This window comes from Thalassophryne amazonica, chromosome 6 (genome assembly GCF_902500255.1).
Source record: "Thalassophryne amazonica chromosome 6, fThaAma1.1, whole genome shotgun sequence".
NCBI lineage: Eukaryota > Metazoa > Chordata > Actinopteri > Batrachoidiformes > Batrachoididae > Thalassophryne > Thalassophryne amazonica.
This window is the reverse complement of record NC_047108.1, coordinates 103,391,276-103,404,596: the sequence shown is the minus strand read 5'-3', so window position 1 is coordinate 103,404,596 and position 13,321 is coordinate 103,391,276. Positions and strand designations below refer to the sequence as shown.

The 13,321-nt window shown below is 41.9% G+C and overlaps 1 protein-coding gene across 1 annotated transcript; it reads right to left on the bottom strand.

Moving 5' to 3' along the window:
• Positions 1–6,092: 6,092 nt before the first annotated feature.
• Positions 6,093–11,170, bottom strand: slc52a3 (solute carrier family 52 member 3). The gene is made up of 4 exons (XM_034171620.1): positions 11,085–11,170; positions 8,853–9,895; positions 8,226–8,349; positions 6,093–6,416 (listed from the first exon to the last, which is right to left on the bottom strand). The coding sequence occupies exons 2-4, from the start codon at positions 9,848–9,850 to the stop codon at positions 6,204–6,206; spliced, it is 1,335 nt and encodes a 444-aa protein (XP_034027511.1). The 5' UTR covers positions 9,851–9,895; positions 11,085–11,170; the 3' UTR covers positions 6,093–6,203.
• Positions 11,171–13,321: the final 2,151 nt, after the last annotated feature.

The window sequence follows — 13,321 nt, the reverse complement described above, 5'->3', positions numbered from 1 at the left end:
CAAGTGATTCCACCAACACTGCCTGAGGAGTATCCTCCACATCAGGTGGGAAGATTATCATACCAACATCAGAGTCCTGGCAGAAGCTACGCTATAGACCGTAGAGTGTGTCATCATCAGGAGCCAGCTACGGTGGGTGGGGCCACGTCATTAGGATGGATGACAGCTGACTTCCAAAGCAGATCTTCTGCACCCAGCTGAGTGAAAGAAAGCAGTCCAGAGGAGGGCAGAAGAAACAACACAAGGACCACCTGAAGCACAACTCCAAGAACTGCTACATCACCTGGAAGATCCAGTGAGGGACCGAGCCAGCTGTCGAGCAATAATCCACACGGGAGTGGAAGTCGTCCAAAACAATGCAGACAAACAACACAGAGGAGAAAGAGGAAGGAGAGGAAGAAGAGGGAGCAAGATCCTGACCGACAGAAGCTTCCTGCAGCAACCACGTGCAGCTTCTGTCAAAAGCATTGCACGTGAAGACTGGGCCTCTTCAGTCATCTCCGCATCCACCACCCCGTCTGGGAATCAATCGAGAGACAACCTTCCTCTCCACAGAAGAATTGCCACAGATAGTAAATATAGGTGTCGACGGAAACAGCTGCTAAAAACAGAGATTCTAAATATCCTCTATCAGCAAAAAAATCAACCCAATAAATTGCATCATCGACCTGTTTTTGTTTTGTTTTCACTTTCACACAGTGAGCGGTGTCGCTTTGCAGCATCTGGCATCTACGTTTAATTTCTACGTGTGTCTATGAGAAAGCTGTGCAAGTTTACCCAATTTTAGGAGAGTGTGACCATGAGGGTTGGGAGAGGAAGAGGGGGCAGAAAATACTATATGCTTACCTGCTTTTTGACAATGGTTGGGCTTGAGACCAGAGGATCCTCAGTTCAAATCCCTGCCAGACTGTAAAATCATTAAGGACTCATGGGCAAGGTCCTTAAAACCCCAGGTGCTTCAATTGTTGACATTGAGCACCTTGCTTGGCAGCACCCTGACATCAGGGTGGGTGCGTGTGCATTCGGAGCTTCTTTTTTCAGATGGAAAAGCACGATATAAATGCAGTCAATTTACCACTTACACAACCCAAACCCCCCACGTATACTACAATGCGTGGATGTGATGATAAAGATAGAAATATTTAATAACCATGAATTAGAAAAAGAACATCAAGTATTATTTCATGTTTCTTGTTTTTCAGCTGATCAGTTTTGCAGTCGTGATCAATCTTGACTGCTTTCTAGTCAGATAGCGTTCAGACCTGTTTTTCAAATATGGTTTGTCTTACACACATGTCCAGAGTCAATCCAGCTCAAGCTGAATTCTTCCACTTCTTGATCCTTCACTTTTTTGTACTTGGCCTTGAGATTGATTCTCTTGCCATGGCACTGGCTTACCCTGGTGTGGCAGCGATGTACTCGAATACGTTCTGGCTCCAATACATTTCGGCCAACTTGTTTTGCATTTCCTGGTCTCCGGATTATTTTGCGGCCATCACCAAGTACAACTACCAAAACAAACAAGATGCTATACAAAGTTTGATTCTGAATTTGGCTGGAGTTTGTGCACCGCTGTTGCAAACAACTCAAATGCTGACCCGCGAACCTGGAGGTATGATCACATGATCACCTAGCTTGCCCGATTCAAGTCAAATCTCCATTCAGACCTCAGTGTCTCTGGCTCAGATCTTGCTCAACCCAACTCAGTTTGGCTTAAAACCGAATAGCACTGTTCAGATTTTTAATAAAAGATACGAAAGTATTGATGTGGATTCTGTCACAGAATTAACATTTCACATTTGATGGATTTTCACATTTGATGGATTACTCCACGCCCTGACCGCTGTTGGAGCAACGCTGCCTCGACGGTAAGCCTCGCCAACCAAATTACCTACAGAAAAATAAACCGTGCAAATGATGGAATTGGATTAGAATGGGAATAGCCCCCCTTGTGTCTGATGATTTGCGGACGTTTCTGATGGATTACAGTCGCAAATATCCGTTTTACCAGCTCCGCTAACACTACGCTGGTAAAGCTCAATTTGCGACCGTAAAATCCAGCATTAACGTCCGCAAATCATCAGACACAACAGGGTCTGATGATTTGCAACCACAAATCCTAATTGCCAACCCAAATCCTAAAATTGGGTCCTAATTGCCGACCACAATCTGAATGGGGTCTAATTAAATGACTCAACATTTTAAACTGTCTAATCTTAGTAAGTTGACTGTTCCACAACAAGTAGGCCTGATAAGAAAACACAACCATTGCTTTTTTACCCTCATACTAACATAAGATGTACTTTTATGATTATTACTTTTGATTTGATATGCTAAATTGATTAAAAATGGATCTTTTCCTTGTCCAACTCCATCCATGAAACAGAACCAGGTGAAAATGGCAAACTGTACAAGAGTTCAATGTTCAGAGAAAGTGAAGGAGAATAGTGGCACCTAGATGAGAGCAGCTTCTGTCCTGAATGTGTCATTAATCAGCCTGTAAATTTTCCCAGATTTTTGTATTATAGATGTCAATTATCGTGTATGTGTGAGGCACTTGAAATTTAACTTTAAAATGTGTATTTTAAAATGGAATATATATTCTGCTGCTCCCACTGCCAAATAATCATGCATCCACCTAGAAAAACTTCTTTAGAGCCGCCAAATATTCATATATACAAACTACACTGATGCTATCTCACCAGAACAGCAAAACCTGATTTGGATATTATTATATACGTTTGTATTTGCAAACCTTTGTGTCACCCCACTAAATCTGGTCAGGTCTCGTTGGGGATGGGGAGAGTGGGACACATTTTCATCAGTCAGTTCTTGACACTACATCAAGGTTATGTGTTTGGCAGCCAGCAGCCTGTAAATCACCTTTGCACTGACAATGTGAAGGAGCACCACTGGGATCTTACTAGTTTATTAGTTATTTATGGGTAGAAAATTAGTATGACCTTTTCCCAAAATGTGTTAATGGCGTCTTCAGTAGAAACTAATTCATCAAAGTGAAGTATCTTCCTGGATGCTGGAAAAGTAAACCTTTTTTTTAAAGAATCTATGCATCAAGGAAAGAAGACGCTTTTGTCATCCGTCTGTGGCTGTACAGTGCCCGCAGTGTGGAGGTAATAATTAGCTCACTACAGCAGGGTAACAAGTTTGCACCCCCTTCCTGCAGTGCAGCTCTGTAATTGGTCCCCTCCTGTGGCATAGTCGGGTCCCAGAACAAAGGGTTCCCAGAGGGGGAATCCATGCTGACCCATGCTGAACCCTCCACAACAATGACAGGCAGGAAGCATTTACATATGCTGACAGACCCGTCTTGTCCTCGGGTGGAGTGCTAGGCACTTCATTAAAGCAACATCAATACCTGCTGATAGAAAACGAGGAGTGGGCCCGTGTGCACGGCTGTCCGCTCCAAGAAACTATAGTGAAATGACATGGGGCTGTCACATCCAATTTCAAATAAATGGACGGCATTTATTAAATGGAGTGTGTGCGTGTGTGGGTGGAAATTGATGGGAGACAGGCAGTGAGGTGCTGTCTGAGCTGTACCTCCGGCCCGCCTCTAAATTGTCTGCACACATCAGCAAATGGTTTACCCGCAAGCTGTTCACCTGAAAATCAGCTGCCAAAATCTGCCTGCCTCCGGGTCCTCTCAAGCAGATTTCCTCAGAGTTCTCTGCTTATTTATCACCAAAAAAATTAAATTGTACACTGTGTTCCCTTTGCTGTTACACTGTTCTCTCTCAGATGTAGCACACTCCTCGAGAGTGATCCTCAAGAGCATGCAAAGGTGTCAATTCAGCAGCTAGGTGGGCCCATTCATTCATTCATGGCATTGCATCGCTGTGAATTTGTCATCTTGCAGAAAGGCTCAGTCCTGCTTTCATTAGACACGCTGCTCGTATAGCTGAGAAGCACAGTGGCTGGTTGGGGACACGGGGCTGGGTGGGCTGTGTGGGGTTGGGTTGGGGGGCTCTTTGAGAGGTGACGTCCTGAGCAGATGGACCTCTCAGCGTCACAGTGAGTGGAGTCTTCATGTGACAGAGGAGACCACAGGATCTCACAGGACCATGACGCAGCATCCAGGTGGCCCCGGCCCCTCCTGACCAGCTGGAGGAGCGATGGGACCATCTGACACTCGCAGGGAAAATGACACAATTATCGTCGCGGCTTTGTTTTGCCCAAACACCTCGACACAAAAGGCCAGAGGCAATCATGGAATTCAGCGAACGGAGCCAAGCAAAAATCCTTTTGATTGTGCGTAAATAGTCAAAGTGGTGTTGGTGGCATGCACGCTGCAGGTGGTGCACCTCACCATCTGTTTAGAAGGAGATCAGGATCATTTCAGGTGCTCCTACTAAACTACCAATCAAATCAAACAATAAACAGCGATGTAGACTCAACAAATGCAAGTGAGAAAATCCCATCCGCTGATTCTGGGCCTCAGAGGCAACAAAGGGCTAATTGTCGCCCCATTTCTGAGCATTATCTTTTTGTTTTTCCTCAGTGTCGAGGTCAAAGAAGCTCCCAAGTGACCAGCGACAGGACCAACAGCCAATCGCCCCCTCTGAGCCTCGGTAATTAGAGGCCTCCCACCCGACGCCCCCCTCCTCGCTACTCTTCCCTGCGGAGTCCTGGTCGGGAACGTCTCCCTCTGAGGGCCATTGGGGGTTAGAGAGGAGGCACAGCTGCTGATGGGAAACCACACTCCAGTTCTCACAGATGACCTGTGTCCTCACAGGAAGAGCACCAGCACACATCATCACTGCTTTTCATTGGTGGTGTATTAATGAAAGAATACAGCACACATTCACCACATAACCCATAAATCACCCTCGGTGGAAGCTTGTCACATTCACATCAACACGTGTGTCCCTGAAACTCTATCATGGTCAGTTTTAAGAGATTTAATTCAAATATAAGGTGCATCATGTAATATAATGCAGACAATTAAACACCATCTTCATGGTGCAGTCTCAGAAAGCTTTACCTTGCATGTCTTCTGTTTGTGGCTTTTGTATATTTTATCTATTTACTGTAATTCAAATATAATTTTGATGCACAGCCTGTTGGATTTTCTTAAATTGTTGTTGTTGAAGCTGAACATACGTAACTGGTCACGTCTTGTGTCATTTCCACGGGTTATATCAGTATGTGCGTTTGAATTTATAGGATTCTTTGCTTATTTATTTCATAAAAATACTGTAAATTATCTGAAATTGTGCATGTTTGTGGTTCAGTAGAAGGGTTATTATTATTATTATTATTATTGTTATTTTTATTATTATTCTTATACAAGTGTTCTGTAGCCATCTAGTGGTAGAGTAGTAGAATACACATTTGAGAAATTGGGAACAAATGGCTTTTTTCTAAATAAATAAAATGAATTTCAGTAATAGTGCATTAAACAAGTGGTGGATGTAGGTTCAGGTGAATACTGGAATACTGTATTTAAAAAATCTGTATCGCCTTTATACTGCATTCTAAAGCAAACTGCACTCAAAAAACTGATGCATTGGATGAACTTAATTCAATTATGAGCAGATTGCATCTAAAAAAAATATGTAGTCCCAGCTCAAATAAACCACATCCATGCAAGATAATTTAACTGAATTTAGTTGGGACTACATATATTTATTAGTTCATCCAATGAATCATTTGTTTGAGTGATACACTAAAAAAAACTGCCTCATTGGATTGAATTTCCATCTAATAGATATATGTACTCCCAACTAAATTAAATTACATTATCTGGTATGGATGTGCTTTATTTGAATTGGTGCTACATATACAGTCACTTGCCCAGTTCCAGATCACTGCTGCAGTATTTGCGCCACCGTTTCTCGTAATCAGCACAAATAAGCTAATACTTGGTACCAATGGAAAGACTGATGTTTTGTCTACAAACAACCACAAGCTCGACCGGATCCATCCATCCTTGTGATCAGCAGAGGTTATTTTGCATGTCGCTAATTAAGAATACTTTCCCGTATAGTCTCAACAAACCCCCTCACAGATCCACAACCATTAAAAGTACTGATGCCATTCAAAAAGGCCCATGTTGTGCTTATAAGGGCTAATGGTCACAAAAACAATTAAATGAAAAAAACATGTAAAATATTATTAAGGATTCAAGCACAGAATTCTGATCCAAAAGAATATCTGCAGCCTCTCAGCTGTCAAATTAACCTTCACAAGGGGCATTTGGTGTTGCAGAAGTCTGCCGACTTAAACAGCCGGTAGACGTTAACCAGTGGGAACATGGTGACTGAGCCAACTAATGACCCCATCTGTGTTGCAGCTCCACACCAGACCAGGGCGCTGTGACTCCGGTCCCTCAGGATCACTCCCGCCATTACTTTCACATACGACAGAGTTCCAATGAAGAAGAGCCAGGAGAGCACCTGGTGAATGCAAAACAATAAATAAGACTCAGCAGTGCATCTGTGCAATGATAAATGTTCAGATTTGCAGATGAAACATAATTTCATGCATCATCAAGCAATACCTCGGGTGCATGCCAGCATGGAGCAGAGTAGCTTAAAACACTTTGTAGATATCGCTCCAATAACTTCTGTTTAGACTGAGCACTGTATGAATGAATTAAATTGGACTGATAATACTATAATTTGAGAAACATTTGTTTGTTCCACTACTCATCTGAGGTGCTTTGCCAAGTATCCACCAAACTTGCTGTGCACATGTACAGTGATCCCAGATTTGTCATTAAGGGGTTTGATTTGGCAAAGATCAAGGTCATTAGAGTCAATGGTCAAAATAAGTTTATGTGTCTCTTCCCTTATGCTTCCCAGATCTTTTAGTCGAGTCAAGTCATATCAAGTCATGCATTCCTAATAAGGTTAAATGAGGTCAAGTTTCACTGGGTCAGTACGTTCTTGCTAAAATCTCTGTCTGCACAGTTAGTCACTGTGTTCTTGTTTAGAGTTTTTATCTGCTCAGAAAAGCACAATTTAACTGCTATCTTGTTATTATGTGAAAGGCATAACAACAGGCGTAGTGGTTCACCATTCAGCCACCAACCCAAGGTCCTGCTTTTGCGTCTTTCCAGTTTGACCTGGTTAGCACATAGCCTAACATGACATAACCTTTTTTTGATCACGCACTAAGCACACGGCATGGGAGGACCAGCTCTTTGTTGCTGTGAGCCAATAGAAAACGGCTGCAAGAGTGGGTCCACCCATTGTAATGAGAACAGTCTCCGACTGTCTATAAAACATTACTGTATTCTGTGTTCGGGGTTCTTTTGAAAGAGTTCATTAAGAACCCAGATCTGTCTGACTTCACAAGTGATTTTAAATATACTGTATCTTTTGTACTTAGAGTTTTTTTTAACCATTTAGAACAGCACTATTTAAGATCTGGGTTAACAAGTGGATGACTGTCAACCCCAGAACTGCCCTGAAAGGGTTTGTTTTGGTGAAGGTCAGAGTCATTTGGGGTCAAATTTCAAAGTCAGAACTGTGATTCTTCCCCCATTCCAGTGTCATAGCACACATATGTAGTTGTAGGTGGGTGTTGGCAATTGACCTCAAATTTACCAAAGGTCAATCATTGGGGTCAAGAACATTTGGGTTCAAAGGTCAGAATTGATGTTTTGGTGACACGTGTGTCACCAAACCTGGGACACACGTGTAGGTGGGTTCTGGAATTGCCCAGATGAGGTCACATTTGTCAAAGGTCAATCATTGGGAGTGAGGTCATTGAAGTCAATGACTCAAATTTAAGTTTTTCAGTCCAATTTGCACTGAACTTGGCCAACATATAGAAGTGGGTTCCAGAGTTGCCTAGCAAGATCAAATTTGCCAAAGGCCAATCACTGGGGTCAAGAGCATGTTTGCCTATCTGTTTGGTGACACCTCCCAGGTCCTTTTGCTGATTTCTATCAAATTTGATATATCAGTGAATGTTGCTCCCAAAACTGCTGTTAAGAAATTCATTGTGGCAAACATCAAGGTCAAGGAATTTGACTTTTAACATAATTTGGACCAATGTGACACATACTTAAGTTGATTTCAGAATTGCCCTGATATGGTCAGGAAGAGGTCAAACATTTATGTGAAAGTCATGGTCACCGGGGTCAAATGTCAGATTGCCATAGCAGTTACTGTCCTCATGCCCACAGGTACTATTACCAATATTTTTAAAATTATTTTTCTGCCATGTCTCTGACAGGATGTTTTTGTGTCACTCACAATGATGGCCTCTCCTGCTGTAGATCCTTGCAGCAAAGGACATGGACTCATAGCAGCCATAGCCATGTTATAGCTGCCAAATCCTGTCCCAATAACAGTCAGCACACCAAGAAAGGCCAGCGACCTGATAATCAAACAGCAGAACTTGTTGTAAAAAGAAGTTTATCCATTTTTAAAAAATTATATATTTTTAAATTTGATGATAAAAAATGACATGAAAAGCTACAAATGAGCAGAATGAAGATACCGTATACACGTTTCTAGCTGTTTGTTATTAAAACGAGCACTAGTGGCATTGTTGGTGACCAAACCTAGGCTTTGGAAATGAAAGAAAGAAAAAAAAATTCAAGTTCAAATACACTCTTATGCTCTTAATTTCCACCAGCCATCCAGCAGATGGCAATGTTCAGCACGTAAGAGACAATGTTATATGGTTATATTACATTAGCAAAATAAGTTGGTTTTTGGATTGTTCTGGTGCATCACCAATGTCTAGAACAATGAGCCATGTGTACCGCCGCATTCTTTGTGATCCTGCGTTTTCTTTTTGAGCAGCAGTGTTGTGGAACAGCCCACATATGCAACTTTATTTTTCCTTTACTAAATTTGAGCATTTTTTTTTTTTACCTATTTTGGAAGAATATTGCAATGGTGCAAGCCAGTGGGTTGGCCACTGATGCCAGGGCAGCAGACAGGTGATAGGCGAGGTTGCCATATGGCATACAAGAGTATGTCTGCACAGATGGCAACAGGCCATTGCTTGCAGCGTTAACCCAAAAAATCAAAATGTAGATAAAGGTTAGCTGGTGCACGTGGTGTGTTATGGCCAGTGGAAGCCTTTTCCTTGTGCTCCCTTCACCCTGGCACTCCGTTCCTTCTCCATCCTTCTCTACTCCGGGATTATCCACACCAGATCTGGAAGATTCCACGGTGTCTGCGACAAGGTTTTCACTGGTGTGCTTGAATTTTGGAATAAGCCTGTTGAGTGCAATAAAAGCAATCAGGCTTACACACATCAAGGCTGTTAAAAAGAAGAAAAACCCCTGAATGGAGAAGTTCGGAGGCAGATACTCGGTGTGCAAATCCTCGTTGCCTGTATGGTTTCCAGAGGTCTCAGAGGAGTTGACGCATTTGGACATGCCAACACCTTGTGCCAAAGCCACTACACCAGGAAGGAAACCACTCAAGCCTTCACCAATATAGTAGGAAGTGACGTATTTGGCAGGAAGCTGCATCATGAAAGGCAGGAATGTAACTGAGGAAGTGCAGTCCACCAGAGAGAGAAAAAAGGAGATGACGAAGAATGCAGTGCTACGTGATGCTCCAGCCACAGTTGTAGTCTTATCCCAGAAGAGAGCAAGCAAGACGCAGGACAGGACACCGATGGAGAGGATGGCATAAATGACAAAACGCTCATTGAGACGGTGTGGGCACAGCTTGTGCATGAGAGTGACCACCAGCGGTCCCACGTTAGCAAGCTGGATGATAACTGTCAGGTAAGACGGGAGGTCCCATCCCTCTGGGAGAGTGTTGACGATGAGAGGCAGCTGCACCCACAAGCCGTTCACCACCACCCAAGATCCAACCCCAAAGGCACAGGCCAACATGTGGACGAGCAGAGCCATGACGCCAAACCAGGTCTTCCAATCGTTCCGCTTCTGCTGTTACTCCTTGGGAAACAAACAACAAAACAAGGATCGGGTCTTTAAATACTATAGAAACAGCAGATTTTAAGAACTTATATTTAGTAAAATTCCTGACACGAGTTTCACTTCATAATTGAGAAGTATGTATTTCTGTACCCTGTTATTTTTGTTTTCAATTCCTCTTGCAGCCATTTCCCATTTTTCTTCTGAAATACTCATAACTCTTTGAAACCTTCAGCTGGCATCCGATCTGCAGTTAATTATTCATATTAATAGGACACTGAACAAATACCCACCAGATGTAGGAACTTTCACGAGCACACCAAGCATGTTTTTAAGGCACAGCTGAGCAGCTTTTCACAGGATACGCTGTGATTTTTACTGAGCATTTTATGGAATAATTACTGCAAACAAGTGCGCAGTCTGCACTGAGCCATGACGGCGTGGACAAACGGTGATGAGCTTACTATTGACAAGTTTCTGTAGAAGGCTTTTACAAAAATACAATTCAGGGCCTTTGACCTTTGGACTTTGGATCCCAAGGCCAAGAGTCTTCTTGTGGTGAATATACGGAACACACAGGCCAGGTTTAGTGATAATCTGGCAGTTACAAAAAAAGTTATTCTGCTCATAAGATTTTTTACAAAGTACGCGCCAGTGAATGTGACCTTTTGACCCCAAACCAGTACGCTTCTTGTGGTCATTATGCCTAATGCATATATGATTAGTGACAATTCAGCCTGTATAGATGAAGTTAATTTGCTCACAAGTGATATGATGCATGACTGACTGCCTGTAACCTGACAAATTTGTATTTTTAAAGTGCTGTTAGCACTGCTGCTGTGAAAATACTAATCCAGACACTAGCCTTTCTTCACAAATCAAGACAGCCGTGCAACAAGAAGCCATCAAAATACCAAAACTTTCATTCAAGCCCACTGTGTGTTGCTCAGGCTTCAAGCAGATGATACCATTTTCACATCCTGTTCACACCATTGATCAGTCCAACAAACCATAAGGGCCTCATTCTCACTCTGGTACACGCTTCCACACTGATCCCATGATGATAAAACAAGTTTGAAGATGTGTAAACAGCACATGCTGTATGCCTGCAGAGCCCATTCCTAAAGTTTACAAGAGGGAATAAAACACATACAAGCAGGTGTAATTACACAGGAGTTAAAAGGTGTTAGAGGTGTGTGCAAATACTTACAAGTGTGTTCAGTGTTTGGATTCCTTGGATGTGAAGTCTTACACAGAAGACACACACACACACACACACACACTGCAAGGTTCCTTGGAAGGTTAAAGTCCACTGCAGAAAGCTGATAACTTTCTATCCAGTTTGTTCACTTGGATCAAGTGTTCAGTCTGTTCAGTCAGCAAACAAATCACACCTCCAGATGTTGGCAGGTACATTGTTTTGAACCACTCCAGCAGGGAAAAAAAATGTGTTGTGGTTGTAGTGGGCTGGAAGTTCTCTTTGCAGTGCCCCCTACAGCTTTATAATAACCTTTATTTAACCAGATAAAATCCTATTGAGATCGAAACCTCTTTTACAAGGGTGACCTGGTCAAGAAAGGCAGCAGCACATGTCAGAACAGAACATCTTGGCAGTGAAGTAGTCAGTTTGATTGTTCATTAACCACTTTCTTGTTCTGTTGTATATTTTCTAGTGAGCGTCACAATTCTCCCCAACAGTGGCAAAGTTAACTTGTTAAGTGACACAAAGGAGGGCACCAGTGCACAAAGCACTCTGACCTGTGCACCTACGTGCCCAGCGTTCAGCACGTGGCAGTTTACAATCTACAAGAAAATTCAACAGTAGCTGTTCCTAATTTTCTACAATCCATCACGCATTCACAAACCATCCTGCAGGTGGCACTCGCATGTACAGGATATTGCATACAAAAGTTGCAAAGTTGGTCTTGCAGCTGATTTGATTTGGTACATCAGTGAACCGCAGTGTAATCACTTCATCCTTTAATGTACTTTTTTAAAGTGTTGAGTTGAAAGCATAGCATTTATTGTTTGAGTTATTCCTTACCCAGCTGGGATGGACTAACTCACCCACTCACTGACAAATGACATTGTTAAATTGTTACATAAGTTGGTGTGACCTTATCAGGAATGCTGGGACTCAAACAACCATGATTACTTTTTGGCTACTCATCTACTTACTGACAACTGATATATATATATATATATATATATATATATATATATATATATATATATATATATATATATATATATATATATATATATATATATATATAATTTTGTGGAACAAACAGGTGTGAATCAGGTGTCCCCTATTTAAGGATGAAGCCAGCACCTGTTGAACATGCTTTTCTCTTTGAAAGTCTGAGGAAAATGGGACGTTCAAGACATTGTTCAGAAGAACAGCGTAGTTTGATTAAAAAGTTGATTGGAGAGGAGAAAACTTATACGCAGGTGCAAAAAATTATAGGCTGTTCATCTACAATGTTCTCCAATGCTTTAAAATGGACAAAAACAAAAACAGAGACACGTGGAAGAAAACAGAAAACAATGATCAAAATGGATAGAAGAATAACCAGAATGGCAAAGGCTCACCCATTGATCAGCTCCAGGATGATCAAAGACAGTCTGGAGTTACCTGTAAGTGCTGTGACAGTTAGAAGACGCCTGTGTGAAGCTAATTTATTTGCAAGAATCCCCCGCAAATTAAGACATGTGCAGAAGAGGTTACAATTTGCCAAAGAACACATCAACTGGCCTAAAGAGAAATGGAGGAATATTTTGTGGACTGATGAGAGCAAAATTGTTCTTTTTGGGTCCAAGGGCCGCAGACAGTTTGTGAGACGACCCCCAAACTCTGAATTCAAGCCACAGTTCACAGTGAAGACAGTGAAGCATGGTGGTGCAAGCATCATGATATGGGCATGTTTCTCCTACTATGGTGTTGGGCCTATATATCGCATACCAGGTATCATGGATCAGTTTGGATATGTCAAAATACTTGAAGAGGTCATGCCCTTGAAATGGGTGTTTCAACAAGACAATGACCCCAAGCACACTAGTAAACCAGCAAAATCTTGGTTCCAAACCAACAAAATTAATGCCTCGCAGATGTGAAGAAATCATGAAAAACTGTGGTTATACAACTAAATACTAGTTTAGTGATTCACAAGATTGCTAAAAAAGCAGTTTGAACATATTGAGTTTGTAGCGTCAACAGCAGATGCTACTATTATTGTGAACACCCCCTTTCCTACTTTTTTTTTTACTAATAGCCCAATTTCATAGCCTTAAGAGTGTGCATATCATGAATGCTTGGTCTTGTTGGATTTGTGAGAATCTACTGGTGCCTTGTTTCCCATGTAACAATAAGAAATATACTCAAAACCAGGATTAGTCTTTTTATTCACATAGCACTACTATTATTCTGAACACTACTATATATAT

Coding starts and splice junctions, on each gene's coding strand:
- slc52a3 (XM_034171620.1), bottom strand. CDS start 9,850: ATGGCTCTGCTCGTCCACATGTTGGCCTGTGCCTTTGGGGTTGGATCT. Junction 8,350..8,852: donor GCAATATTCTTCCAAAATAG/GTAAAAAAAAAA, acceptor TTTGATTATCAG/GTCGCTGGCCTTTCTTGGTG. Junction 6,417..8,225: donor CAGCAGGAGAGGCCATCATT/GTGAGTGACACA, acceptor TGCATTCACCAG/GTGCTCTCCTGGCTCTTCTT.